The 26,077-nt window shown below is 47.3% G+C and overlaps 1 protein-coding gene across 2 annotated transcripts in view; it reads left to right on the top strand.

Moving 5' to 3' along the window:
- ark2cb (arkadia (RNF111) C-terminal like ring finger ubiquitin ligase 2Cb) overlaps positions 1-26,077 on the top strand; it is a gene marked incomplete at its 5' end in the record, with an annotated part of 45,843 nt that overhangs the window by 12,018 nt on the left and 7,748 nt on the right. Inside the window, 5 exons of one of the 2 annotated variants that reach the window (XM_084323789.1) lie at positions 153-495; positions 1,889-2,038; positions 7,867-7,993; positions 17,441-17,545; positions 18,951-19,046. In XM_084323789.1, coding sequence (XP_084179915.1) covers positions 153-495; positions 1,889-2,038; positions 7,867-7,993; positions 17,441-17,545; positions 18,951-19,046 — 821 coding nt within the window. The remainder of the gene's footprint in view (positions 1-152; positions 496-1,888; positions 2,039-7,866; positions 7,994-17,440; positions 17,546-18,950; positions 19,047-26,077) is intronic. The other variant, XM_084323790.1, reaches the window with a different exon arrangement.

Below are 26,077 nucleotides of genomic sequence, written 5' to 3'. Positions count from 1 at the left end.
CCTGCCCACACACAGACACACACACACACACACACATTGACACACACACACACTCTGACACACACACACTGACACAGCATTTTCACCCACAATGCCTTGCAGCTGTGATGTGTGCCCCCCCAGCCGAATGACTGTCGTTGTCTCTCCCGCAGGCTCTCACTTCAGCCGGCAGCAGCAACAGCAGCAGCACAGCCATGCTACCTCTTGTCGCCACTTCCAGTTAGGTCCGCAGCCCCCCCTCCCCCTGCCCGTGGACTTCCCCATGCCCCACCATGGGCAGCCGCAGTCAGGCGTTAACCCCCACCTGGCCCCCCCCCACCACCAGCAGCATGGCCCCCACCCTCCGGCCCTCCACCACCCCCTGTCCGCCGCGGTGCCGCCGTTCCAGGACCTGTCCCCCGCGCCCCCCTTCCTACCTCAGGCGTTACACCAGCAATACCTCCTCCAACAGCAGATCCTCGAGGCCCAGCACAGACACCTCCTTGCCCCCTCCAGGTGAGAGACCCCCCCCCCCCCCTCCAGACTCAGCACAGACACATCCTGACCCCCTCCATGTAAGAGGCCCCCCCCCCCCCTCCAGGTAAGAGACGCAGCCCCCCCCCCCTACAGGTAAAAGACGCAGCCCCCCTTACCCTGGTGCTATCTGGTGAAACGGTCAAACCGTCATTAGCGACCGGTCGACCCAGAGGTCCATAGGATGGTTTACAGGAGCACTTGGATTAATATTATAATAATATATATAATAATAATAATATATAATAGGAGCACTTGGATTAATAATAATAATAATAATAATAATAATAATAATAATAATAATAATAATAATAATAATAATAATAATAATAATAATAATAATAATAAACTTTATTTGTATAGCACCTCATACAGAAACTGCAGCTCAAAATGCTTCACAACAGAAGAAAGACAGGCATAAAATGAGCACATACAGTGCAGACATATAAAATCACAGTTTTTCACATTTAGGATCTAACATCCCAACAGGCCACCTTGTTTATGGTTTGATTCAGTTTTAAATAGACAATAATAAAAAGAGTAAGATAAAATAGACAGAGTAAAATAGTGCAATAAAATTGTAGAATAGAATAGATTAAAATATATATATTTTTTACAGTGCAATAAAATAGTTCTGGATTACTGTTCAACAGTTCAAAGTCATATTTACCTTCTCTGTTTGGTATCCACAGTTTAAAACTTGACAGTCTTCCCTCCTGTTTTATACCCACTTTGACCCTTTGAACCTAGTTTTTCTATTCTAAGAATCTACCCCGTGGCTATCTGGTGAAACGGCCAAACCACCGTCTGCGACCGGTCGACCCAGACGTCCACAGGGTAGATTCTTAGAATAGAAAAACAATGCTTGGCCACTAAGCTCCCATCATCACGCCTACAGTTGCAGCCCGATCTCACTTAGAATAATGTAAAGAAAGTACTTATCGTTGGGATGGACCTCTGGGTCGACCGGTATTATATAAATGCACCATTTACCATTTATTATGCAGTGTGTAGGGCAGTTGTGGACGGTGGAAGTGAATACACTCAAAATGTATATGTAAAAGATTTATGTTTTTGTATAGTTAGTATAGTATAGTTACATATAGCATAACTGTATTGTATAGCATATTGTATAGTAGTGTATATAGGACTCATCACCTTTAATTTGTAAGCTTAGCATTGTATAGTATTTTATTTTAGTACCTTTTATCATGTCTATCTATTATCTATTTTATTCTATTATTATTTGTATATATTTTTTGAACAATCAAGGCGGGCATGGCCACCTTCATTTCACTACATGTCTCGTGTATGTATGTGACTAATACATCTCTCTCTCTCTCTCTCTCTCTCTCTCTCTCTCTCTCTCTCTCAGACGCACCCCAGAGAGGCTTCCTCATCAGCCCCACAGACTGCGGCCAGGCTACGAGTTCCCCCCCGCCCTCCACGTGCCCACCCTCCACGTGGCCCCCCAGGCCGTGGTACAGCAGCAGCCCCCGCGCTACCTGGCAGAAGGCACCGACTGGTAAAACCATCCCCCTGCTCTCTGTCACACAGGGTGCCGGTGACTCACAGCCTCCCCCTGCTCTCTGTCACACAGGGTGCCGGTGACTCACGGCCTCCCCCTGCTCTCTGTCACACAGGGTGCCGGTGACTCACGGCCTCCCCCTGCTCTCTGTCACACAGGGTGCCGGTGACTCACAGCCTCCCCTGCTCTCTGTCACACAGGGTGCCGGTGACTCACGGCCTCCCCCTGCTCTCTGTCACACAGGGTGCCGGTGACTCACAGCTTCTCCCTGCTCTCTGTCACACAGGGTGCCGGTGACTCACGGCCTCCCCCTGCTCTCTGTCACACAGGGTGCCGGTGACTCACGGCCTCCCCCTGCTCTCTGTCACACAGGGTGCCGGTGACTCACGGCCTCCCCCTGCTCTCTGTCACACAGGGTGCCGGTGACTCACGGCCTCCCCCTGCTCTCTGTCACACAGGGTGCCGGTGACTCACAGCTTCTCCCTGCTCTCTGTCACACAGGGTGCCGGTGACTCACGGCCTCCCCCTGCTCTCTGTCACACAGGGTGCCGGTGACTCACAGCCTCCCCCTGCTCTCTGTCTCTCTGGGGTCCTACTAATCACCACAAAATACCCCAAAATACCCCAAAATACCCCAAAGTATACCCCAAAGTATACCCCAAAGTATATCCCAAAATACCCCAAAGTACCCCAAAATACCCCAAAATACCCCAAAGTATCCCAAAGTACCCCAAAATACCCCAAAGTATACCCCAAAATACCCCAAAGTATACCATAAAATACCCCAAAGTATACCCCAAAGTAGTAGTAGTAGTAGTAGTAGTAATAGTAGTAGTAGTAGTTTATTGTCACGAATAAAGTACAGGTACATTACAGTGAGATGCTTGGTTCATACACATACAGCAAATTTGTAATATTCTACAATTAATTACAGTTGATAGTAATAATGGCACACACATAAATTCACACCAACATGCGCATTTGTTGATACATGCAGGACTAAGTCTTGAGACAGACGTATGTGTATCACCACGCCATGTTCCCGGCGCAGAACACCCGCGGGAGGGAGGGAGGGAGGGAGGGAGGGAGGGAGGGAGGAAAAGAGTTGTCCTGAATCACTGTTGCAACACCGGAAGGGGCAGGGATCATGCTCTGACTACATTTGCTGTCAGCTGGGGGGTGGGACTTTGGTGATGAGACAGCCTTGGCTCCCCCCTCCAGCATGTTCCCTACAAATGTCCTAACCTAGTTGTACAGTAAATGACCAAGTAAGGCTTTGTCAATATTCCAATGTACAGTGTAAAATGTGTGTGTCCCCTACCCAACCCCCCCCCCACCTCCAATGTACAGCCCTCACCCAACCCACCCAACCCACCCAACCCCACCCCACCCAACCAACCTCCTCCAATGTACAGTTTCTACGCCAAATGTATATACACTCCTTTTCTGGACACTTTTGTATCACAAACAGTACTGTATTTGCAAATCTGATATGTCATAAATGTATAGATGTAGCAGTACTGTCTATCTGTATGTCATGTATGTCATATATGTTATGATGAATTGAAAATGGGGGACCCTGATGTAAACAAGACGAAAGTCTTTCTCTGGTCTGCATCCCCTTAACAATTGTATGTATTGAGCTGTACTGTACTGTACCCATTCTGCAATCTGTTAATAAACTTTTCAATCAATCAATCAATCAATGCATACGAGTTAGCTGCCATCACCAACGTGAGGCGCAGGGCATACACGTAGGAGGGGGCTGGGGGTGGGGGGTCCGCATGCCACTCTTATCTCCAAGAGGGCCTTCGACTCCAGCAGCTCTCAGTTCGACCTTGGAGTCGTCCAGGAATTTGTTTTGGCTGACTGACTGACAACATTTCCCCAGTTACATCAATTTAAATTTGATTTTGAGTAGAGTGAATTTTAACTCTATTGATTTGAGTGGAGTGAGTTTTAACAACTCCGTCCAAATGACTGAATGCATTAGTCCAAGTGTCCAAGTGTCTTAATCGGTTCATTTTGGTATGTCCTGTGCGCGGTAAACAGATCCAAAATCTTCTTATTGCAATCCCAAAAGCTTCGATAATCCAAATGTCCACGACTTCAAGTTGGTAGCCCGATTCAAATGTCCCAAGAGGCAGAGAGGCTTAGCCTTATTCTGCTTCCTTGACGAAAATATGCAATCCACTGATTAGATCCATTTCGAGTTGATTTGAGTATAGTCCGACAACCGGCACGAAGCACAGAGCACAGCAGCATCAGGCTTCATGGAGGCAGTAGATGCGGCAGCAGGAACGGCCTTGAGGAGCCTGGGGAGAGGAGAGAAATGCGACTGTTCTCTGGGAAGGCTGGGAAGGAAGTTAGCCCCAAAGTATACCATAAAATACCACAAAGTATCACGAAATACCCCAAAGAACCTCAAAGTTCCCCAAGTATACCAATACCTCAATGTACCACAATATATATATGGGGTATACTTTGGGGTATTTTGGGGTACTTTGGGGTATTTTCTGGTACTTTGTGGTGATTAGTAGGACCCTCTCCCTGCTCTCTGTCAGACAGGGTGCCGGTGCCGCGCTCTGATTGGCACCCGGAGGCGAGTGTAGAATAGAACACCTGCAGCGGGACGCAGGGACACCTGGCAGTGCAGTGCGGCACAGACACTTTTGGGGTCCAGGTGGCTTGAAGCCTTTTTACAACGCATCACCGTTTCCGGGTTCCCGTTTTGCCAGGTCATGTGACATGAGCGCCAATCGTGGGACAGCAAGTTTCTACACTGGTTAAGCTTAGGCACTCTTCGAAGTTGGTTAAGGTTAGAGTTTGTCTTAGAGCGTGACGGCAAGTTCTTTCGCCGGTTAAGCTTAGGCACTAATTTCGAAGTTGGTTAAGGTTAGAGTTTGTCTTTAGAGCAGGGCGATAGAACGGCAGGTAGTTTGCAGGCTGTTCGATGCGGAAATGGGCAAACACGCTATTGGGCGCACATGTCACATGACCTGGCCAATCAGAGCGCCGGAAACGCGGATGCGTTCTAAAAAGGCTGCACGCGTCCAGGTGCTCAACCAAAAACAGGTTAACCGTCTGTAGTGTGGTGGTGAAAGGGTTAACCTTCAGTGGTGTGGTAGTGAAACGGTTAACCCAGATAGTATTTCTCTCAATGAAAACCAGCGTAGACAAAAGGTGAGAAAGCACAATGAATGGAAGCGGACATGGCCGGTTAGCCTTCGGGAGAGGTGTTAGTTGGACAATGCCTAGGATAACCGGCCATGTCCGCTTCCATTCATTGTGCTAAGCTAGGCTAACGTGCAGCCAGATAGCTTTCTACTGAACGCACAGAGAGGAAACTGGTATCTATATTCCCAAAATGTTGGCATGTTCCTTTAACATGTTTACTGTGACCAGATGCCTATGTCTGCAGCTCCACTGGCTTCCTGTCACTTTCAGGATTCATTTTAAGATCCTGATGTTTGTGTTTAAGATATTCTCGGTCCCGCCCCTCGGTACCCAGTTGAACTCCTCTGTGTTCACGAGGCCAGCTAGAGCACTGATGAGTTGCTTCTGGATCTAGGCTCAAATCTAAAGATGGCCGAGCCTTTGGGATGCCCCCCCCCCCCCCCAAGCTGTGGAATAGTTCACCTTTACATATTAGATCTGCCCCCCCGACCCTAGTGATTTTTAAGTCTTCGTTAATGCTTCTACCTGACTCTGCATGTTATATTTGTATTGTTATATGTGTAGTGCTGTTTGTATTGTTATATGTGTAGTACTGTTTGTATTGTTATATGTGTAGTATGGTTTGTATTGTTATATGTGTAGTACTGTTTGTTAGGGGTGCACCGATGTATCGGTCGGGTATCGGTATCGGCCGATAAGTGCCTTGTTGACTGCAATCGGCCTATCGGCCGATAAGCTTGAATGTGCCGATGGCAGTAGCCGATAAATATCCATCAATTTGTGTCGCGTCAAAAGGCAAAACGCGTCGCGACCTGCACAACGCCGCCCCCGGCCCCCGTTCTTTCAACCTAAAAGTGCACTTTCTTCAACCTCGAAGTAAACAAATCACAGAACGGTAGCCAGTTAGTAGGTATCAACGTGAGCTCCCGGGATGGTAGCTAGTTAGCTAGCACCATCCAGGCATCAACGTGAGCTCCCGGAACGGTAGCTAGTTAGCTAGCACCATCCAGGCATCAACGTGAGCTCCCGGAACGGTAGCTAGTTAGCTAGCACCATCCAGGCATCAACGTGAGCTCCCGGTACGGTAGCTAGTTAGTTAGCACCATCCAGGCATCAACGTGAGCTCCCGGTACGGTAGCTAGTTAGTTAGCACCATCCAGGCATCAACGTGAGCTCTCGGTACGGTAGCTAGTTAGTTAGCACCATCCAGGCATCAACGTGAGCTCCCGGTACGGTAGCTAGTTAGTTAGCACCATCCAGGCATCAACGTGAGCTCCCGGTACGGTAGCTAGTTAGTTAGCACCATCCAGGCATCAACGTGAGCTCCCGGTACGGTAGCTAGTTAGTTAGCACCATCCAGGCATCAACGTGAGCTCCCGGAACGGTAGCTAGTTAGTTAGCACCATCCAGGCATCAACGTGAGCTCCCGGAACGGTAGCTAGTTAGTTAGCACCATCCAGGCATCAACGTGAGCTAGTTAGTTAATAACGTTATATAGTTAGTGTTACACGTTCAATATAACATCAGCATATTATTTACCCGAACACAGCAAGTAAGCAAGGCATTATTCCGTTCATAGCTCAGTTCCATTCCGTTGCTCATTCCGTACCCAACTACCCATTCTGCAATCTGTTAATAAAGTTTTCAACCAGACAAATGTATAGAAAGGCTTTGTTTTATTATAACATTTGTTGCAGTAAAATCATTATGTCTCATTTGGTCATGCTGTGGAGCGCTGGTCGGCGGGCCGGGCAGCTAAGGTATTAGCTACGTTAAGTTTGTTGTGCTCTCGAGTCGCAAGCAGATCAATGGCGGCATGCCCGAAAGTAGAAAATGAATAAACGCTTGCCGATTGGTGGTAAGAACAGCAGGAGGTGGGTGCTAGCGGTGTGGCGTAATTGGCAGAATCGACTGTCAATCAAAATGGTTCTATTGCATTGGCTGAGAGCTCTGGTTGAGAGAATAGTATCCATCTGCAGGCCGCCAGACGATACTGGGAGAGAAATAGTGCTACATGGCATGGTGGAATTAATACCATAAACATATTTCTTGATGTTTCCTTTTTTTTAAGTAAGTAAAGAGGCCTACAAATACAAACATACAAATATACAGTAGTTTCATTAAAAAAAAATTAAAAAAAATTACAAATACTTATATACAAATATACAAGTATCGGTATCGGTATCGGCCGATAGTGTTAGTTGAACTATCGGTATCAGTGGCCAATTTTCATATCGGTGCATCCCTACTGTTTGTATTGTTATGTGTGTAGTACTGTTTGTATTGTTACATGTGTAGTACTGTTTGTACATGTGTAGTACTGTTTGTATTGCTACATGTGTAGTACTGTTTGTATTGTTACATGTGTAGTACTGTTTGTATTGTTATGTGTGTAGTACTGTTTGTATTGTTACATGTGTAGTACTGTTTGTATTGTTATATGTGTAGTACTGTTTGTATTGTTATATGTGTAGTACTGTGTGCAGTACTATTTCTGTTTGTGTAAACTGTAAACTGTGTTGTGTTTTTATCAGTATTGTATTTACATTTACTTTTGTACTTTCTAGTGTGCAGCACTTTGGTCAACCTCGGTTGTTTTTAAATGTGCTATATGAACCTTGACCTCTGACCTCTGTGTCTTGTTCCAGGGACCTGAGTGTAGATGCTGGACAGCCTCACCAGTACCACATCCACCCCCTGCCACAACACTATCAGCACTACCTGACCTCCACCCGGATGCACCATTTCCCCAGGAGCAACGCCTCGACACAAGTGGTACGCACAGCCTCTCTCCAGTCTCTCTCCAGTCTCTCTCCTGTCTCTCTCCTGTCTCTCTCCAGCCTCTCTCCAGTCTCTCTCCAGTCTCTCTCCAGTCTCTCTCCAGCCTCTCTCCTGTCTCTCTCCAGTCTCTCTCCAGCCTCTCTCCAGTCTCTCTCTAGTCTCTCTCCAGTCTCTCTCCAGTCTCTCTCCAGTCTCTCTCCAGTCTCTCTCCAGTCTCTCTCCAGCCTCTCTCCTGTCTCTCTCCAGTCTCTCTCCAGTCTCTCTCCAGTCTCTCTCCAGCCTCTCTCCAGTCTCTCTCTAGTCTCTCTCCAGTCTCTCTCCAGTCTCTCTCCAGTCTCTCTCCAGTCTCTCTCCAGCCTCTCTCCAGCCTCTCTCCAGCCTCTCTCCAGTCTCTCACCAGTCTCTCTCCAGTCTCTCACCAGTCTCTCTTCAGCCTCTCTCCAGCCTCTCTCCAGTCTCTCTCCAGTCTCTCACCAGTCTCTCTCCAGTCTCTCTCCAGCCTCTCTCCAGTCTCTCTCCAGTCTCTCTCCTGTCTCTCTCCAGTCTCTCTCCAGTCTCTCACCAGTCTCTCTCCAGTCTCTCTCCAGTCTCTCTCCAGTCTCTCTCCAGTCTCTCTCCTGTCTCTCTCCAGTCTCTCTCCAGTCTCTCTCCAGTCTCTCACCAGTCTCTCTCCAGTCTCTCTCCAGTCTCTCTCCAGTCTCTCTCCTGTCTCTCTCCAGTCTCTCTCCAGTCTCTCTCCAGTCTCTCTCCAGTCTCTCTCCAGTCTCTCTCCAGTCTCTCTCCTGTCTCTTTCCAGTCTCTCTCCAGTCTCTCTCCAGTCTCTCTCCTGTCTCTCTCCAGTCTCTCTCCAGCCTCTCTCCAGTCTCTCTCCTGTCTCTCTCCAGTCTCTCTCCAGTCTCTCTCCAGTCTCTCTCCAGTCTCTCTCCAGTCTCTCTCCTGTCTCTCACCAGTCTCTCTCCAGCCTCTCTCCAGTCTCTCTCCTGTCTCTCTCCTGTCTCTCTCCAGTCTCTCTCCAGCCTCTCTCCAGTCTCTCTCCAGTCTCTCTCCTGTCTCTCTCCAGTCTCTCTCCAGTCTCTCTCCAGCCTCTCTCCAGTCTCTCTCCTGTCTCTCTCCAGTCTGTCTCCAGTCTCTCTCCAGTCTCTCTCCAGTCTCTCTCCAGTCTCTCTCCAGTCTCTCTCCAGCCTCTCTCCTGTCTCTCTCCAGTCTCTCTCCAGCCTCTCCAGTCTCTCTCCAGTCTCTCTCCAGTCTCTCTCCAGTCTCTCTCCAGTCTCTCTCCAGTCTGTCTCCAGTCTCTCACCACTCTCTCCTGTCTCTCTCCAGTCTCTCACCACTCTCTCCAGTCTCTCTCCTGTCTCTCTCCAGTCTCTCTCCTGTCTCTCTCCAGTCTCTCTCCAGTCTCTCTCCAGTCTCTCTCCTGTCTCTCTCCAGTCTCTCTCCAGTCTCTCTCCAGTCTCTCTCCTGTCTCTCTCCAGTCTCTCTCCAGTCTCTCTCCAGTCTCTCTCCAGTCTCTCTCCAGTCTCTCTCCAGTCTCTCTCCTGTCTCTCTCCAGTCTCTCTCCTGTCTCTCTCCAGTCTCTCTCCAGTCTCTCTCCAGTCTCTCTCCTGTCTCTCTCCAGTCTCTCTCCAGTCTCTCTCCAGTCTCTCTCCAGTCTCTCTCTAGTCTCTCTCCTGTCTCTCTCCTGTCTCTCTCCAGTCTCTCTCCTGTCTCTCTCCAGTCTCTCTCCAGTCTCTCACCAGTCTCTCACCAGTCTCTCTCCAGCCTCTCTCCAGTCTCTCTCCAGTCTCTCTCCAGTCTCTCTCCTGTCTCTCACCAGTCTCTCTCCAGCCTCTCTCCAGTCTCTCTCCAGTCTCTCTCCAGTCTCTCTCCAGTCTCTCTCCAGTCTCTCTCCTGTCTCTCTCCAGTCTCTCTCCGGTCTCTCTCCGGTCTCTCTCCGGTCTCTCTCCTGCCTCTGTCCAGTCTCTCTCCTGTCTCTCTCCAGTCTCTCTCCAGTCTCTCTCCAGTCTCTCCTGCCTCTCTCCAGCCCAGCGTTTCCGTTAGCCGGTAATTACCGGTATTTGACCGGCAAAATATGTTGAAGTCCGAATATTTAAATCTCTCCGGCAGTGACGCGGGAACTCATTCTGACTTGGGGGTGCGGTCGAGTCAGAGATAAATAATAATAATACCGTCATATTAAATGCATGCGCGAAGCAGAAGACGATTTATTGCAAGCGGCAACAACAAGCATACATCATCAGCCTACCCCACCTGTTGCGCCCCCGTACCAGAACGCTACGACGGACGGGGACGTCTCTAAATGTCGTGCCTTTATTTTTCAATGTTCACTATTCGGACAACAGCCGCACACTTCCAAAGTGATTATACATCTAAAATCGCTTACCTGCTCAAGGGTCCTGCGTTAGAATGGGCGACAGGCAGCTCTCCACTTCAGTCAGTCCTTTATCCATTTTGTCCAGTCTTCTGCCTTGAAGGTGAATTTCTCTGGCGGGGAACTTTAAACTGACTCATACTTTCGCTTTCACGCCGTTAGCGCTAGCTACCCTGCTGTCTCTAAACTCAAACTCAAACTAGTACTAACGTTACTGTAGCAGCCTACTCTAAAGTCTATACCAACGGATTTCCAGTTCCGCGTTGACGCTTCCAGGCCGCGTCTATTCGAATCCCAACCGGTTCATGCGTCGGCTACACGCTGTTAATAACACTGCATTATCGAGACAGCGCCCCTATGAAGATCTGGCAATGAAGTAGGGTAAATCTGCAGTGCCGCTTCGCTCTTCCTCTCTCCAGTCTCTCCAGCCTCTCTCCTGTCTCTCTCCAGTCTCTCTCCAGTCTCTCTCCAGTCTCTCTCCTGTCTCTCTCCGGTCTCTCTCCAGTCTCTCTCCTGTCTCTCTCCAGTCTCTCTCCAGCCTCTCTCCAGTCTCTCTCTAGTCTCTCTCCAGCCTCTCTCCAGTCTCTCTCCAGTCTCTCACCAGTCTCTCTCCTGTCTCTCTCCAGTCTCTCTCCAGCCTCTCTCCAGCCTCTCTCCAGTCTCTCTCTAGTCTCTCTCCAGTCTCTCTCCAGCCTCTCTCCAGCCTCTCTCCAGTCTCTCTCCAGTCTCTCTCCAGTCTCTCTCCAGTCTCTCACCTGTCTCTCTCCAGCCTCTCTCCAGTCTCTCTCCAGTCTCTCTCCAGTCTCTCACCAGTCTCTCTCCAGCCTCTCTCCAGTCTCTCTCTAGTCTCTCCAGTCTCTCTCCTGTCTCTCTCCAGTCTCTCTCCAGTCTCTCTCCAGTCTCTCTCCAGCCTCTCTCCAGTCTCTCTCCAGTCTCTCTCCAGTCTCTCTCCTGTCTCTCTCCAGTCTCTCCAGTCTCTCCAGTCTCTCTCCAGTCTCTCTCCAGTCTCTCTCCAGTCTCTCTCCTGTCTCTCTCCAGCCTCTCTCCAGTCTCTCTCCAGTCTCTCACCAGCCTCTCTCCAGTCTCTCACCAGTCTCTCTCCAGTCTCTCTCCTGTCTCTCTCCAGTCTCTCTCCAGTCTCTCTCCTGTCTCTCTCCTGTCTCTCTCCAGTCTCTCTCCAGTCTCTCTCCAGTCTCTCTCCTGTCTCTCTCCTGTCTCTCTCCAGTCTCTCTCCAGTCTCTCTCCAGTCTCTCTCCTGTCTCTCTCCTGTCTCTCTCCAGTCTCTCTCCAGTCTCTCTCCAGTCTCTCTCCAGTCTCTCTCCAGTCTCTCTCCAGTCTCTCTCCAGCCTCTCTCCAGCCTCTCTCCAGTCTCTCTCCTGTCTCTCTCCGGTCTCTCTCCGGTCTCTCTCCGGTCTCTCTCCGGTCTCTCTCCGGTCTCTCTCCAGTCTCTCTCCAGTCTCTCTCCTGTCTCTCTCCAGTCTCTCTCCAGTCTCTCACCAGTCTCTCTCCGGTCTCTCTCCGGTCTCTCTCCGGTCTCTCTCCGGTCTCTCTCCGGTCTCTCTCCGGTCTCTCTCCGGTCTCTCTCCAGTCTCTCTCCAGCCTCTCTCCTGTCTCTCTCCTGTCTCTCTCCAGTCTCTCTCCAGTCTCTCTCCAGTCTCTCTCCAGTCTCTCTCCAGTCTCTCTCCAGCTTCTCTCCAGTCTCTCTCCAGTCTCTCTCCTGTCTCTCACCAGTCTCTCACCAGTCTCTCTCCTGTCTCTCTCCTGTCTCTCTCCAGTCTCTCACCAGTCTCTCTCCAGTCTCTCTCCAGTCTCTCTCCAGTCTCTCTCCAGTCTCTCTCCAGTCTCTCTCCAGTCTCTCTCCAGTCTCTCTCCTGTCTCTCTCCAGTCTCTCTCCAGCTTCTCTCCAGTCTCTCTCCTGTCTCTCTCCAGTCTCTCTCTCCAGTCTCTCTCTCCAGTCTCTCTCTCCAGTCTCTCTCCAGTCTCTCTCCAGTCTCTCACCAGTCTCTCTCCAGTCTCTCTCCAGTCTCTCTCCAGTCTCTCTCCAGTCTCTCTCCTGTCTCTCCAGTCTCTCTCCAGTCTCTCTCTCCAGTCTCTCCAGTCTCTCTCCAGTCTCTCTCCAGCCTCTCTCCAGTCTCTCTCCTGTCTCTCTCCAGTCTCTCTCCAGTCTCTCTCCAGTCTCTCTCCAGTCTCTCTCTCCTGTCTCTCCAGTCTCTCTCCAGTCTCTCTCTCCAGTCTCTCTCCAGTCTCTCTCCAGTCTCTCTCCAGTCTCTCTCCTGTCTCTCTCCAGTCTCTCTCCAGCTTCTCTCCAGTCTCTCTCCTGTCTCTCTCCAGTCTCTCTCTCCAGTCTCTCTCTCCAGTCTCTCTCCAGTCTCTCTCCAGTCTCTCACCAGTCTCTCTCCAGTCTCTCTCCAGTCTCTCTCCAGTCTCTCTCCAGTCTCTCTCCTGTCTCTCCAGTCTCTCTCCAGTCTCTCTCTCCAGTCTCTCCAGTCTCTCTCCAGTCTCTCTCCAGCCTCTCTCCAGTCTCTCTCCTGTCTCTCTCCAGTCTCTCTCCAGTCTCTCTCCAGTCTCTCTCCAGTCTCTCTCTCCAGTCTCTCCAGTCTCTCTCCAGTCTCTCTCCTGTCTCTCTCCAGTCTCTCTCCAGTCTCTCTCCGGTCTCTCTCCAGTCTCTCTCCAGTCTCTCTCCAGTCTCTCTTCTGTCTCTCTCCAGTCTCTCTCCAGTCTCTCTCCAGCCTCTCTCCAGTCTCTCTCTCCAGTCTCTCTCTCCATTCTCTCTCCAGTCTCTCTCCAGTCTCTCACCAGTCTCTCTACAGTCTCTCTCCTGTCTCTCTCCTGTCTCTCTCCTGCCTCTCTCCAGTCTCTCTCCAGTCTCTCTCCAGTCTCTCTCCAGTCTCTCTCCAGCCTCTCTCCAGTCTCTCTCCAGTCTCTCTCCAGTCTCTCTCCAGTCTCTCTCCTGTCTCTCTCCTGTCTCTCTCCAGTCTCTCTCCAGTCTCTCTCCAGTCTCTCTCCAGTCTCTCTCCAGTCTCTCACCAGTCTCTCTCCAGCCTCTCTCCAGTCTCTCTCCAGTCTCTCTCCAGTCTCTCACCAGTCTCTCTCCAGTCTCTCACCAGTCTCTCTCCAGCCTCTCTCCAGCCTCTCTCCAGTCTCTCTCCAGTCTCTCTCCAGTCTCTCACCAGTCTCTCTCCAGTCTCTCTCCAGTCTCTCTCCAGTCTCTCTCCAGTCTCTCTCCTGCCTCTGTCCAGTCTCTCTCCTGTCTCTCTCCAGTCTCTCTCCAGTCTCTCTCCAGTCTCTCCTGCCTCTCTCCAGCCCAGCGTTTCCGTTAGCCGGTAATTACCGGTATTTGACCGGCAAAATATGTTGAAGTCCGAATATTTAAATCTCTCCGGCAGTGACGCGGGAACTCATTCTGACTTGGGGGTGCGGTCGAGTCAGAGATAAATAATAATAATACCGTCATATTAAATGCATGCGCGAAGCAGAAGACGATTTATTGCAAGCGGCAACAACAAGCATACATCATCAGCCTACCCCACCTGTTGCGCCCCCGTACCAGAACGCTACGACGGACGGGGACGTCTCTAAATGTTGTGCCTTTATTTTTCAATGTTCACTATTCGGACAACAGCCGCACACTTCCAAAGTGATTATACATCTAAAATCGCTTACCTGCTCAAGGGTCCTGCGTTAGAATGGGCGACAGGCAGCTCTCCACTTCAGTCAGTCCTTTATCCATTTTGTCCAGTCTTCTGCCTTGAAGGTGAATTTCTCTGGCGGGGGAACTTTAAACTGACTCATACTTTCGCTTTCACACCGTTAGCGCTAGCTACCCTGCTGTCTCTAAACTCAAACTCAAACTAGTACTAACGTTACTGTAGCAGCCTACTCTAAAGTCTATACCAACGGATTTCCAGTTCCGCGTTGACGCTTCCAGGCCGCGTCTATTCGAATCCCAACCGGTTCATGCGTCGGCTACACGCTGTTAATAACACTGCATTATCGAGACAGCGCCCCTATGAAGATCTGGCAATGAAGTAGGGTAAATCTGCAGTGCCGCTTCGCTCTTTGACATTGAGTAGCCTCGGTTACAATGGAATAAATGCCAAAACAACCTTGCAGTTGCAGTTACACTCCCATCCAGCAGGGGGTGCTGCAGCCCCTCCCGCACCCCCCCTTCCCGCGTCCTTGCCCTCCGGTGAAAATAATTCCTCTAAGCACAATTTTATTATTTGAATTGTATTAAAATAGGCTAAAATTAAATAGCCTATGCGATGAACGAAACAATCATTACATTTGTTTCATTGTTGCTTCACTCTGATAAAGCGCGGATGGCGCCGCTCAGATGTGAATCTTTTCTTTCTTTCTTTTTTTGAGCCTGTCTGGCCACCATAACGACAAACAGGTATACGAGCGAGAGAGAGAGATGGCCAAACAAGCTAAGCTTAACAAATATTTCATGAAACCAAGCACAAGCAGGTCTAATAATAATGACAACGAAGATGAGTCTTCTGAACTTGAAGTCACAGAGACCGCCGATGCCGTGGTGGCTCCCGCGGAAAAGAAACAGAAATGTCGAGCGTTCAGGCCAGAGTGGAAAGTTAAATTCTCCTGGCTGAGGTGCGACATTATAGTCTAGTAGTCTAGCCTCTATGATGTACGAGAGATAACATTGATTGAACGTACACAAAGTACACTTTATTGATTGAACCACAAAGAGCATCCCCAGTCTGCTGCTACCGTTGCGAGCCTCGCAGACGTCCACCTGTTCCAATGGGGATATATCAAAGTCGAACCAACCAGACGACCTGCTGTTCTCGCAGGTACAAAACGGATAGGCACAACGAGAGACGGGGTGAGTGAGTGTTGACATTTTTTTATCATATGCAACTGTTGGTTGACTGCCGTGTCACATAGTAATGCATATTATTGATTATAACTAAATGTAGGCTATAATGAAATCAACAAATGCGTTACGAGCATGTGGCTCGTCCTCTCTGCATGTGGCGACGAGCTAGCAAACGAGGCAATGTGATGATCAACTACAGTTTGCTGTGTGTGAAGTTGAACATTATGATATGTGTGACGTGTCTGATACAACGAGGTGAAGCGATGTCGACTCGAGATTCATTTGGGGGTGCGTGTGACAGCTGCTGCAGTGCGAGCCTGCGGGGCGGGAGCTTGATGCTGGATTAGCGTATTGCACTAACTTGGGAGGCGAGAGATAGTAATTTGATTCTGCAAATCAATTTCTCATTCTTCGCTTGATGTAATTAATACAAATGTCCAATATAACGGAATTCGTTAGCTCATAAAAATGTGATTATAACAGACTGCTATAACTCTGACCGGAATTTCTCGAATATGTCCGGGGATAGAAATCTTGCAGGACACCCAGACCGGCACGAATATGTTCTAACGGAAACGCTGCTCCAGCCTCTCTCCAGTTTTTCTCCAGTCTCTCTCCAGTCTCTCTCCAGTCTCTCTCCTGCCTCTCTCCAGTCTCTCTCCAGTCTCTCTCCAGTCTCTCTCCAGTCTCTCACCAGTCTCTCACCAGTCTCTCTCCAGCCTCTCTCCAGTCTCTCTCCAGTCTCTCACCAGTATCTCTCCTGTCTCTCTCCTGTCTCTCTCCAGTCTCTCTCCAGTCTGTCTCCAGTCTCTCTCCAGTCTCTCTCCAGTCTCTCTCCTGTCTCTCTCTACTCAAGTATTATAGGAGACGTAAGTATATTTAGTTGAGCACAATTATTGTAATTAAAGGGTAGGTTCACATTTTTGGACACCTAGCCCTATTTTTTTTGGTGTGTGTCTTTCTATCTTTTCTCCCATCCCCCATTTGAGTCATTATGCCAATTCCCTTACTTGGTTGTTGCCCTGCCCTACTGTCGGTCTGGGGAGGGTGTAGACAACCCTACTGTCGGTCTGGGGAGGGTGTAGCCTACCACATGCCTCCTCCGATACAGTCGCCAGCCGCTTCTTTTCACCTGACGGCGAGGATTTTCACTTTGAGATCAAAATCAGTGTTGTTGCTAATCATACATATGCTAGCCTCTTTTTTAACAATAATTTGTGATGCCATCACAAACACTGGCATTTAAAGGGTACAAATAAAAAAATTCATGCACCAGAATGCAGGAAATTAAGTCTTTGTAACAAAACATTTCCTGGTGGGGGACTATTGTCAGCGACTTCGGGTTATTGAGAAGCGCTATATAAATTAAATTAATTATTATTATTTATTATATTTCCTGGCCTGAATGATTTCCCCAGTCCGGCCCTGGTTAAAAGCCTCCAATGCTTATTAGTGTGTGTGCGTTTGCGAACGTTTGCATGTTTCAACCATACATTTCCATTTATAAAAAAATAAAAAAATAAATTAAAGTATTTTTTTTACCTCCTATAATAGTGGGGGTCGCGGCTCTCTGACACCGTTATTTGGGGGTCGCGGCCTGAAAAGTTTGGGAACCCCTGCTCTACACTACTCAGCTACTCTAGTGTTTAGACCTCTACACTACCCAGACGCTCCAGTGTTTAGACCTCTACACTAATAATGATAATAATAATAATAATAATAATAATAATAATAATAATAATAATAATAATAATAATAATAATAATAATAATAATAATAATAATAATAAAATAATAATACATTCAATTTGTAGTGCACTTTACATTTGGAAACCAAAGTGCTACAGGGTAAAACATAGGCAATTAAAAAACAAGCCATAAAAACATACAAAAAAAAACAGCCACTGCAGTGTTTAGACCTCTTCTCGTCCTCTCCTTATCTCCTCCTCCTCTCCTTATCTCCTCCTCCTCTCCTCCTCCTTCTCCTCCTCCTCCTCCTCTCCTTATCTCCTCCTCCTCTCCTCCTCCTCTCCTTATCTCCTCCTCCTCTCCTCCTCCTCCTCCTCCTCTCCTTATCTCCTCCTCCTCTCCTCGTCTTCTCCTTATCTCCTCCTCTCCTCATCCTCTCCTTATCTCCTCCTCCTCTCCTCGTCCTCTCCTTATCTCCTCCTCCTCTCCTCATCTCCTCCTCCTCCTCTCTGACACCAGTCTCTTTTCTCCCTGTCTTCTCCCAGGTGGTCCATGAGATCAGAAACTATCCATACCCACAGCTCCATCTGCTGGCCCTGCAGACCCTCAACCCCTCCCGCCACGCGTCTGCTGTGAGAGAGAGCTACGAGGTCAGTCCTGTGTGTGTGTGTGTGTGTGTGTGTGTGTGTGTGTGTGTGTGTGTGTGTGTGTGTGTGTGTGTGTGTGTGTGTGTGTGTGTGTGTGTGTGTGTGTGTGTGTGTGTGTGTGTGTGTGTGTGTGTGTGTGTGTGTGTGTGTGTGTGTGTGTGTGTGTGTGTGTGTGTGTGTGTGTGTGTGTGTGTGTGTGTGTGTGTGTGTGTCTGTGTGTCTGTGTGTCTGTCTGTCTGTCACCAATTTACTCTTCTCTGTTTACTATGGAAACCCGGATGCTTTCATAAATGCCTTAATTTTGGTCTAAAGGCAGTTGTTATTATATTTATAATAATAAGGTGCATCCACCTTGTTTCATTCATGTTTATTGAAGATAAACACGATTTATTCCATTCATGTCTTGATTATGATTTTTTTACAGACACAATTTTATCACACAAAACTAATAGCACTTTTATTGATAAATGTGATCTAGCAGAGGTAAATGGCAAATATGAATCATAAATGTGGTCTGTATTGCTTGTAATTGAGATAAAAGAACAATCGCCCCCAAAAGTGGTCATTTTAGTTTTCGTTTTTGAGGACTGCATACTTTTTTTGCAAACCAAAATACTATACTTTATACTTATAGCACATGCATGAGCCTGGTCTCTTTTGAAAGACGACATTCTGAAGTTTCTGATACAATAAAGAAAGATCACTTTAGTGCTAATGAAATAGAGTAACATAGGTCTGAACTTGAGTTGTAGAACAACTTGTTACTCACGTTTTTCTGTAGTAGTTAGTAGTCCAGAAGTAGTATTTCCCCAAAAATTGCTATGGCTGTAAAGACACCCTGGGTCCATAGCCTGAAGTCTTGTGTAGTAGGTGTAGTACAATTTAATAAAAGACTGTTCAGAAATGAGTGATTAGGAGCGATTTTGGTTAACTGTGTAGCGTTCCTGGTTTCCTTTTCCCCATAGACTTCAATTCATTCAGCGTTTTTTCTCTTCCTGTTTTCGCTCGTGACATTTCACCTAGATCCCTGACTCCTACATCCCCACGTGGCGTATCGTTGGAATGCCACACTCATTGGCTACAACCCTGTCCAATAATATTCGAGATCGCCAAATGATTGATGGAGCTAGAGCCCCGGGAGTGGTAATCTGACTCTGCCGTGTACTTTGGTGCACGCTTCACATATCGGCATGTAACTAGCGAACCACTGAACGGATTTTGTCACCTGAAGCGGCTATCGACAGGCAACACATAGGGCTTTAATTCGATATATATATATATATTGTATTAAAAAATATGCGCAAAGACTGCAGCGTGTTCCAGGCATTAGACCGGGGTCAAACAGGGGGTCTGCTCAGTGCATGCGTGTTCCAGGCATTAGACTGCAGTGTGTTCTCCTCTCTTCCAGGAGCTCCTACAGCTGGAGGATCGGCTGGGCAGCGTGAACAGAGGAGCCGTACAGACCACCATCGAGAGGTTCACCTTCCCTCACAAGTACAGGAAGGTGAGGGACGCTGCTGCTGCTGCTGACCATGTGAGGGGAGAGGAGGTGCTGCTGCACGCCCTGTGCAGTCCGGTTACATACTGTACTCATTATGCAGTTGAATGAATGAAGTTTATTTTTCGGTCTTGTTTACAGACGAATCAAATCAAATGTACATATTCAAGGCAAGCTCACACTCACACACAAAATCCTAAATCAACGACCGAAATAAAGGAATAGGCTGAAGCACATGCTTATTTTTGCCTATCCTTTACAAATTCTTAAAACATACTGTACCCATTATGCAGACTAGTTACATACTGTATTTGAAGTCTTTTCCATTCCTTATTATAGGGGAGCACCTACTGGTGACGGGAGGAACAGCTCCTGAAAAATGTATCTAAACTGTCGCTACTAAAAATCCACCATAACATCCAAATATCCGACACTCCCAGACATTCCCCAATGAAGATATGGAAAAACTCACTAAAAACCGAGCAATAGGGGAAAAAAAGCACCACAGGCGATGTGGAGGAGAGAAACCTTAGATGGGCTGTTCAAATTGGGATCCCCCAACTTGGATGCCGGTGATAATATAGTGTTGCTATGGATGATCAATGGGTGGAGAATAAAACAGGCGAATAGTTGGTATGTATGAACATATACGTGTTATGTACATGCAATAGCAACTGGGGTACATAAGAACATTTTAGAAAAATTTAAATAGAATAGAGCTAAGAATAATAACGACAGGGCTTCCGGTTTGGCGAGGAGCGGGTGAGCAGCTGCAGAACAGAGCTCCCGGTCCAAAATTCAAGAAAGGTAATAAAAAGTTATAAAACACGATAAAAAGTAACAACTCGAAGATAAAAGAATGATGACAAGACCCAGTACACAAAACTCGAGGAGAAGTGAGAGAAGAGTGACCCCCGACAAAGAAAATACGACGAAGGGAAAGGAACAACACGAGGAGATGACGCAGTAACCTTAGACAACAGCGAGGCCTGGCTGGAGACGGAGCTACAAGCTAACATGGAAGCTAACACGATGAATAGGCAAGCTAGCATTCGGATCAGGCTAGAAGCAATACAGAGTGCTGGACTGGACTCGATGTAATACAGAATATTCAGAGGAGCATGGAGGCTAATTCAAAAGAAGTAAAACAAACGACCCCCAAAATAAGGACAAAGAGACGCTGGATACAACCAGACCAACCAGGACTCGGGCACCGAGGTCAGCCGGACCATCCAGGAAGCAAGCACAGAGATCGCCCGGGCCAGCCAGGATGCGTGTATGCCTTCTACAACGCTGTTCGGTTTCCGCGTTGCCGTTTTGCGCTCTGATTGGCCGAGCATGCGCATGCGCATGAGCCGCGACAAGCTCCTCAGAAAGGCAGGAATAATAAGCTCCGCTTAATGCAATTTATACAAATGGAAGTATTGATTTCGCCGTAACGAATAATTAAAAAAATATACCGTTAACTGGAATATGTTGTGCCTTTACACATATGTTGGATTATGTAATTGGTTTGTCATGACAAACCAATAAAAAATCACGAATTAATGATGCATGTAGTTACTGTGTGTTGCTGTAGCCACCGGTTAATTCGCGATTTTTTTATTGGTTTGTCATGACAAACCAATTACATAATCCAACATATGTGCAAAGGCACAACATATTCCAGTTCTGTATCACACTAGCTCACGCTCAGCGTTTCATGCATATATCTCGCTTCAGCATATATACACTGAATAATTTCACAAATGTACCTTTAAATGCCAGCATTCATCTGGCCACACCCCCATCCACTTACCTATATAAGCAGGGATGGTGCCACACACTCATCTCCTTCTCAAATTTCATCACAAGCAACGTGTTGCTCATATGCCCACTTGACGTGGAGAAAAATATGGCTGGAAAAGCAATGTTTACGAGGAGAGGAAGAACAAGGAGATACGTTGACATCATATCTTTATTTTCTCTCTCACTATTTTCGAGAAAATACGGCGATGTTGTCTTCATCACTGGAGTGTCTGGAAGATGGTGATCATTCTAAAAACCCTCCACCGGTTTTCGTATTGGGAGCACGCCGCTGCATGCTTCTCAACTGCAGTTCCTTGTTGTGTTGGTTGGGGTGAAACCTTTCAGGCCACAGCTGAACTGTAGGACGCGCCGCTGTTGTGAGAGCGGTGGGTTTCAGGTTGGGTGAGTACTGTTGCTGGCAGGCTTCACTTGTCTGTTAGTGCTATGGGGGCTAATTGACAATGTTTATGAAAACCGGCCCCAGGCTAGGGTCCTTTGTTCAGCCTCCTAGGCGACAGAAGACCTTGGTCTGAAGACCATTGTAGTTTTAACTAGTGGGCCGCGACCATTAACACTGGTGATCCCTGTGTTTTCTGGACGAGTGGGTATCTCTCTGTCACCGTGTAGCCCCTTCTTTCATATCCAAATGAGAGTATTCCTTCACGAGGAGATATGTGCATAAGATGTTCGATAGCGGAAGATCTATGTTCAAGTCAGCTACACAGGCCAGTTTGGTATTGTGCTGACTCCGTCGGGTGTTGGTAAAATCACCGTTTTTTTTTTGTGTTGACATCTTGTTTCTCTTTTCTCTTAAAAAGTGAGGAGGGTTTCAGAACGGCGGCCTGTCTGGGTGAGTGTTATATCATTGTGTACAAGTTCAGGTGATAGCTGCTTAGCTTACGGTTAGCCAGTCAGCTGTTAGCTGTGGCGTTAGCCTGCTGGGATCACTGCGTGGCCTACAGAGGTTGGGCCTACTGTTAGCCAGTCAGCTGTTAGCTGCGGCGCTAGCCTGTTGTGATCACTAGGAAACGTTAGCTTGCTGCTATCGGACAAGGCCAGCGCGGGGTAGCTCCGGCTACTCGCGCGCCGCCGCGAGCTCCCCTCTGGTCGCGTGCGCCGTTCGCTCGGCGTCTCGCGAGCAGGGGCAGTAGCGACCGACGGTTGGAGCGGCCCTTAGCTTAATGCTACTCTGTTGAACGTGCTTTGATTATAACATGTTTTACACTCTTGACTACGACGTCATCTTTGACAGGGGATGTTCGTCGACCCTGCCCTGAGCCAGGACGGCAAGGATTGCGTCAACAAAAGGGACCGTAGCGACGGGTGGAGCGGCGACGCTGCCCAGATCGAACAACACAGGATGGCTGTGTTTCTACGGTGTCTTGAGACTGCACTTCACTGATCTACGCTCCGGGTAGGACAAAGGTTTGACCAGACCTTATACGCGTCTTCCGGCTTTACCTTCTACATGTTTTGTAAATAACGCTGTTCCAAAAACGTGTGTTGCTGCAATGCATTTGGGATACGACGCGAGTTTTTGTGTGAACTGTCTTGTCACTGGTAATTAGCTTCTCCGGGCAAATCGGGTTGTTGTTGCAGATGTGAAAATGATCTGGTTGTTGTGTGAGAAACATCATGTGTGTTGTTATGTACCGTGTACTCACAACTAAGGTAACTAACCTATGAAGCTATGCTTGGTGACAAATGAGTGAAAGAATATTCTTTTCTCAGCCTGTGATGACAATGAACAGTGTTCACATATTAACAGGTTCCTGTTTTAACTGGCCGTATTAAGGGTAAAGTAGGAGGATTGTGTTTTTCCCCACGGTTCCCTGGGGACTTCTTCATCCTCCTATCAGACATGTTGTTGCACTACATTGTGTCTTTGTGTGGTAGGGATGCGATGTAACCCTTAGCTTGATTACTGACGTTGTGCTATGACTGCTGGAGAAACTTTATTTTCCTAAAAGAAAAGATTGTTTGGTCGTTGTCGTGTGTGCTTAGCAAGGCCTGTGGCCGATACTAATAGAGAATTATGTATTCTCTCATTATGAAAAACGGCGTTCCTCTGTAGAGTGATGATGGGTTGTGTGTGTCATGTGACCTGCAACTGGGTTGGACTGGCCACAGAAGCACATGTGTATGTTGGACCGGGGCTCTTAGAGAGCCCTCTCTATTCTGTGTTTTTTCCTTAGTAAAAATCAGATAGCAGGTTAGCTCATGCGCTGTGTGAAGCTGTCAAACGCTTCATAGAGCTGACTATAACTGTGTCATATTCTCTTTTTGTCATTACATCGTATCATGGGTGTGGGGTCGTAAAGGGGTGAACTGGTAACCTTTCCTCTCCCCCTTGTTTCTGTTGGTCAGGGGTACACCCCCTGTCCTTCAAGGTTCCTGTCACGTTGCGGTTCGGCATGTTACGGGGTGAGGGGGGGGGGGGAGTTTCCTGGTCCCACGGCCTGGAATATTGGGCGTGTGCACCACAGAAATTCCCCCGCCATAGAGTACGTCACCGTGCGTGTCTCTGTTGGTAGGACTTCCGTGTGCTGTTCAGGTCCATGTGATGGATCTGTTTCGGGGGGGTGGTCAGGGCTCCTCCTCACCAAGCGCCTATTCGGGCCTTCTGTGAGTTCGGACTCCTCCTTCCATGTGAGGGAGCCTCCATCAGAGTACAGAGCCTTCCTCCTCAGATTGTCAAAGTGAGTGGACCCTCTAGAAGGTGTCCTATTCTATTGTGTATGTATTCGATTCAATTCGATTATTGAGTGTGTATGGGTTCAGTGCCTCTTCCCCGGAGAGCCCTAAAACCAATTTTTTACATGGCTCAAGGTGCAATATATTCTTTTCAATCTGTACAGCTCGCGTGGGAAGTCTCTCTGGGGATTCCCGTCTCCTTCCTATGGGAGGGTGGTGGGATGTAAAAATGTGAATTTTTTTTACCCCCGGCTGTGTAGACTGGGATACATACTGTTGGTGCTTCCTTCTTTTCTATTAAAAAAAGAGTTGGAGTTAGGAAGTGTCACACCCCTCTTGTCGTTCCCCTGGGCGCCTTGGGGATTCAATGACAGGTCTAAATAGCCTGTTCATTGATGTGGGTGTGTCCCGACTAGTGTTGTCACGATACTGGAATTTCGACTTCGATACGATACCTTGAAAAGTATCGATACTTCGATACCATTTCGATATAAAAAAAAAAAAAAAAAAAAAATTATATATATATATATATATTTTTTTTTTTTTTTTTTTTAAACAAATTTAGCTTTTGTTGCTGGTTGATTCTCCTCAGCTTCTCTCTGGTACTATAAGATAAGATAAATATAACACTTTTAAAACCCTTTGTTTATCTTTAGATCACACATTTAAAAAGAACTGTTCATCTCACTTCAATCATTTTTATTGCAGATGCAGAAGTTAGAACATAGTATTTTCTCAAGCAGACAGATGTAAACACTCACTGTAATCTGTGTTGCATGTACCTGACAAACTGAACTGTTTGTATTACAGTTGGTAACAGTTTTGATAAAGATAACAGGGCGAGGGCTATATGTGTAACATATATAACTTCACAACAGCAAAATTACTAGTACTAGTAGTAGTAAACAATAATTAAAACTTTTTTTTGCATTAGTGAAAACAATAAGGACACATTCAAAAGGCAGGGTAAGAAAAAAGTGCAATCTTATGCATTTTCAAGTCAAGTTCTTCTTAGGTAGTGCATTACCTTCTCATACCATTACACCTACTAATACCACCTTCTCATACCTTCTCATACAACCTTCTAATACCTTCTCATACCACCTTCTCATACCACCTACTAATACCTTCTCATACCACCTTCTAATACCTTCTCATTACACCTACTAATACCTTCTCATACCACCTTCTAATACCTTCTCATACCACCTTCTAATACCTTCTAATACCTTCTCATTACACCTACTAATACCTTCTCATACCACCTTCTCATACCTTCTCATACCACCTACTAATACCTTCTCATACCACCTTCTAATACCTTCTCATACCACCTTCTCATACCTTCTCATACCACCTACACCTACTAATACCTTCTCATACCAACTTCTAATACCTTCATACCACCTACTAATACCTTCTCATACCACCTTCTAATACCTTCTCATACCACCTTCTCATACCTTCTACATTACCTAGTGATACACATAAAGCATAAGAGCCGTGGAAGGCTCGCCGTCGTCGGGTAGAGTAATCCAATATACAGGTCCAGTCGCTCTTGACCCGGAGCTCCTCGGATGCAATCACCACTAGGGGTCTGACCAGCCTGGATAAGCGTCCAGATAACGTCAGGAACGATGGGGGTACTGATAACTGTAGGACTCGAACCGAACGATGCACAATACCTACTTAGTACTTATACCTTATCATACCTTATATAAAGGCCTCAAGTAAAAAAAAAAACTGCAATCTTATGCATTTTCAAGTAGCAGCCAGCAACTAGCAAATGAAACAATATTCTTCTTGGGGTAGGGCATTTAGACAGCAGAATGACTAAAACAATAATTCAAACTTTTTTGCATTAAGCACACATTCAAAAGGCACTAAAGTGCAAGTACAAAAAAAAAGTGCATTTTCAAGTTAAATTCTTTTTAAATAGGTAGTGCACTTATTCAACGGCCTCAGACTAATCACACATAAGGTGGTGCAAGTAGTGTAATAATGTACTAGCCTAAAGTTTCTTTACAACTTTCAGATTTTTTGCTAGGAACACCAGCATGTCAATGTGCTCCTCTGTAAGCCGTGCCCTTCTTGGACTGCAAATGAGCCCTGACGTACTAAATACACGTTCTGAAGCTGAGCTTGAAGCAGAGATGCACAAATACTTTTTCGCCAGCTGGGCAAGGTGAGGTAAAGTTCTCTCATGTGTCCTCCACCATGCGAGTGGGTCGTCTCCTGCGCTGAGTTCAGGCATCTTTTCATATATTGTGAACTCGTTTTTTAGTTCAGCCTCTGCGTCCTCTGCATCCTCGCCACCACCATGTTGACCCTTCTTTTCCCCCTGTATGCTGGTTAACAGTCCCTTCAGATCCGTTCTACTTTTCTTCGCTGGTACGCCTGGTAGTGGTAGTGGTTGCATGGCAGTGGCACATGGAGGAGGAGGAGCGGGTGTTTGTCTTCCTGTTTCAGTGCGAGTGTCCATCAGATTTCGTTTGACCTCGTCTCTTAACATAACAAAACTGTCCTTGAACCTTGGGTCGAGAAACGTGGCTGTG

This window comes from Notolepis coatsorum, assembly GCF_963971535.1.
Source record: "Notolepis coatsorum genome assembly, chromosome: 10".
NCBI classification, from domain to species: Eukaryota; Metazoa; Chordata; class Actinopteri; order Aulopiformes; family Paralepididae; genus Notolepis; species Notolepis coatsorum.
Note: the sequence above shows the minus strand (reverse complement) of the source record. Positions and strands in the feature narration are given on the sequence as shown.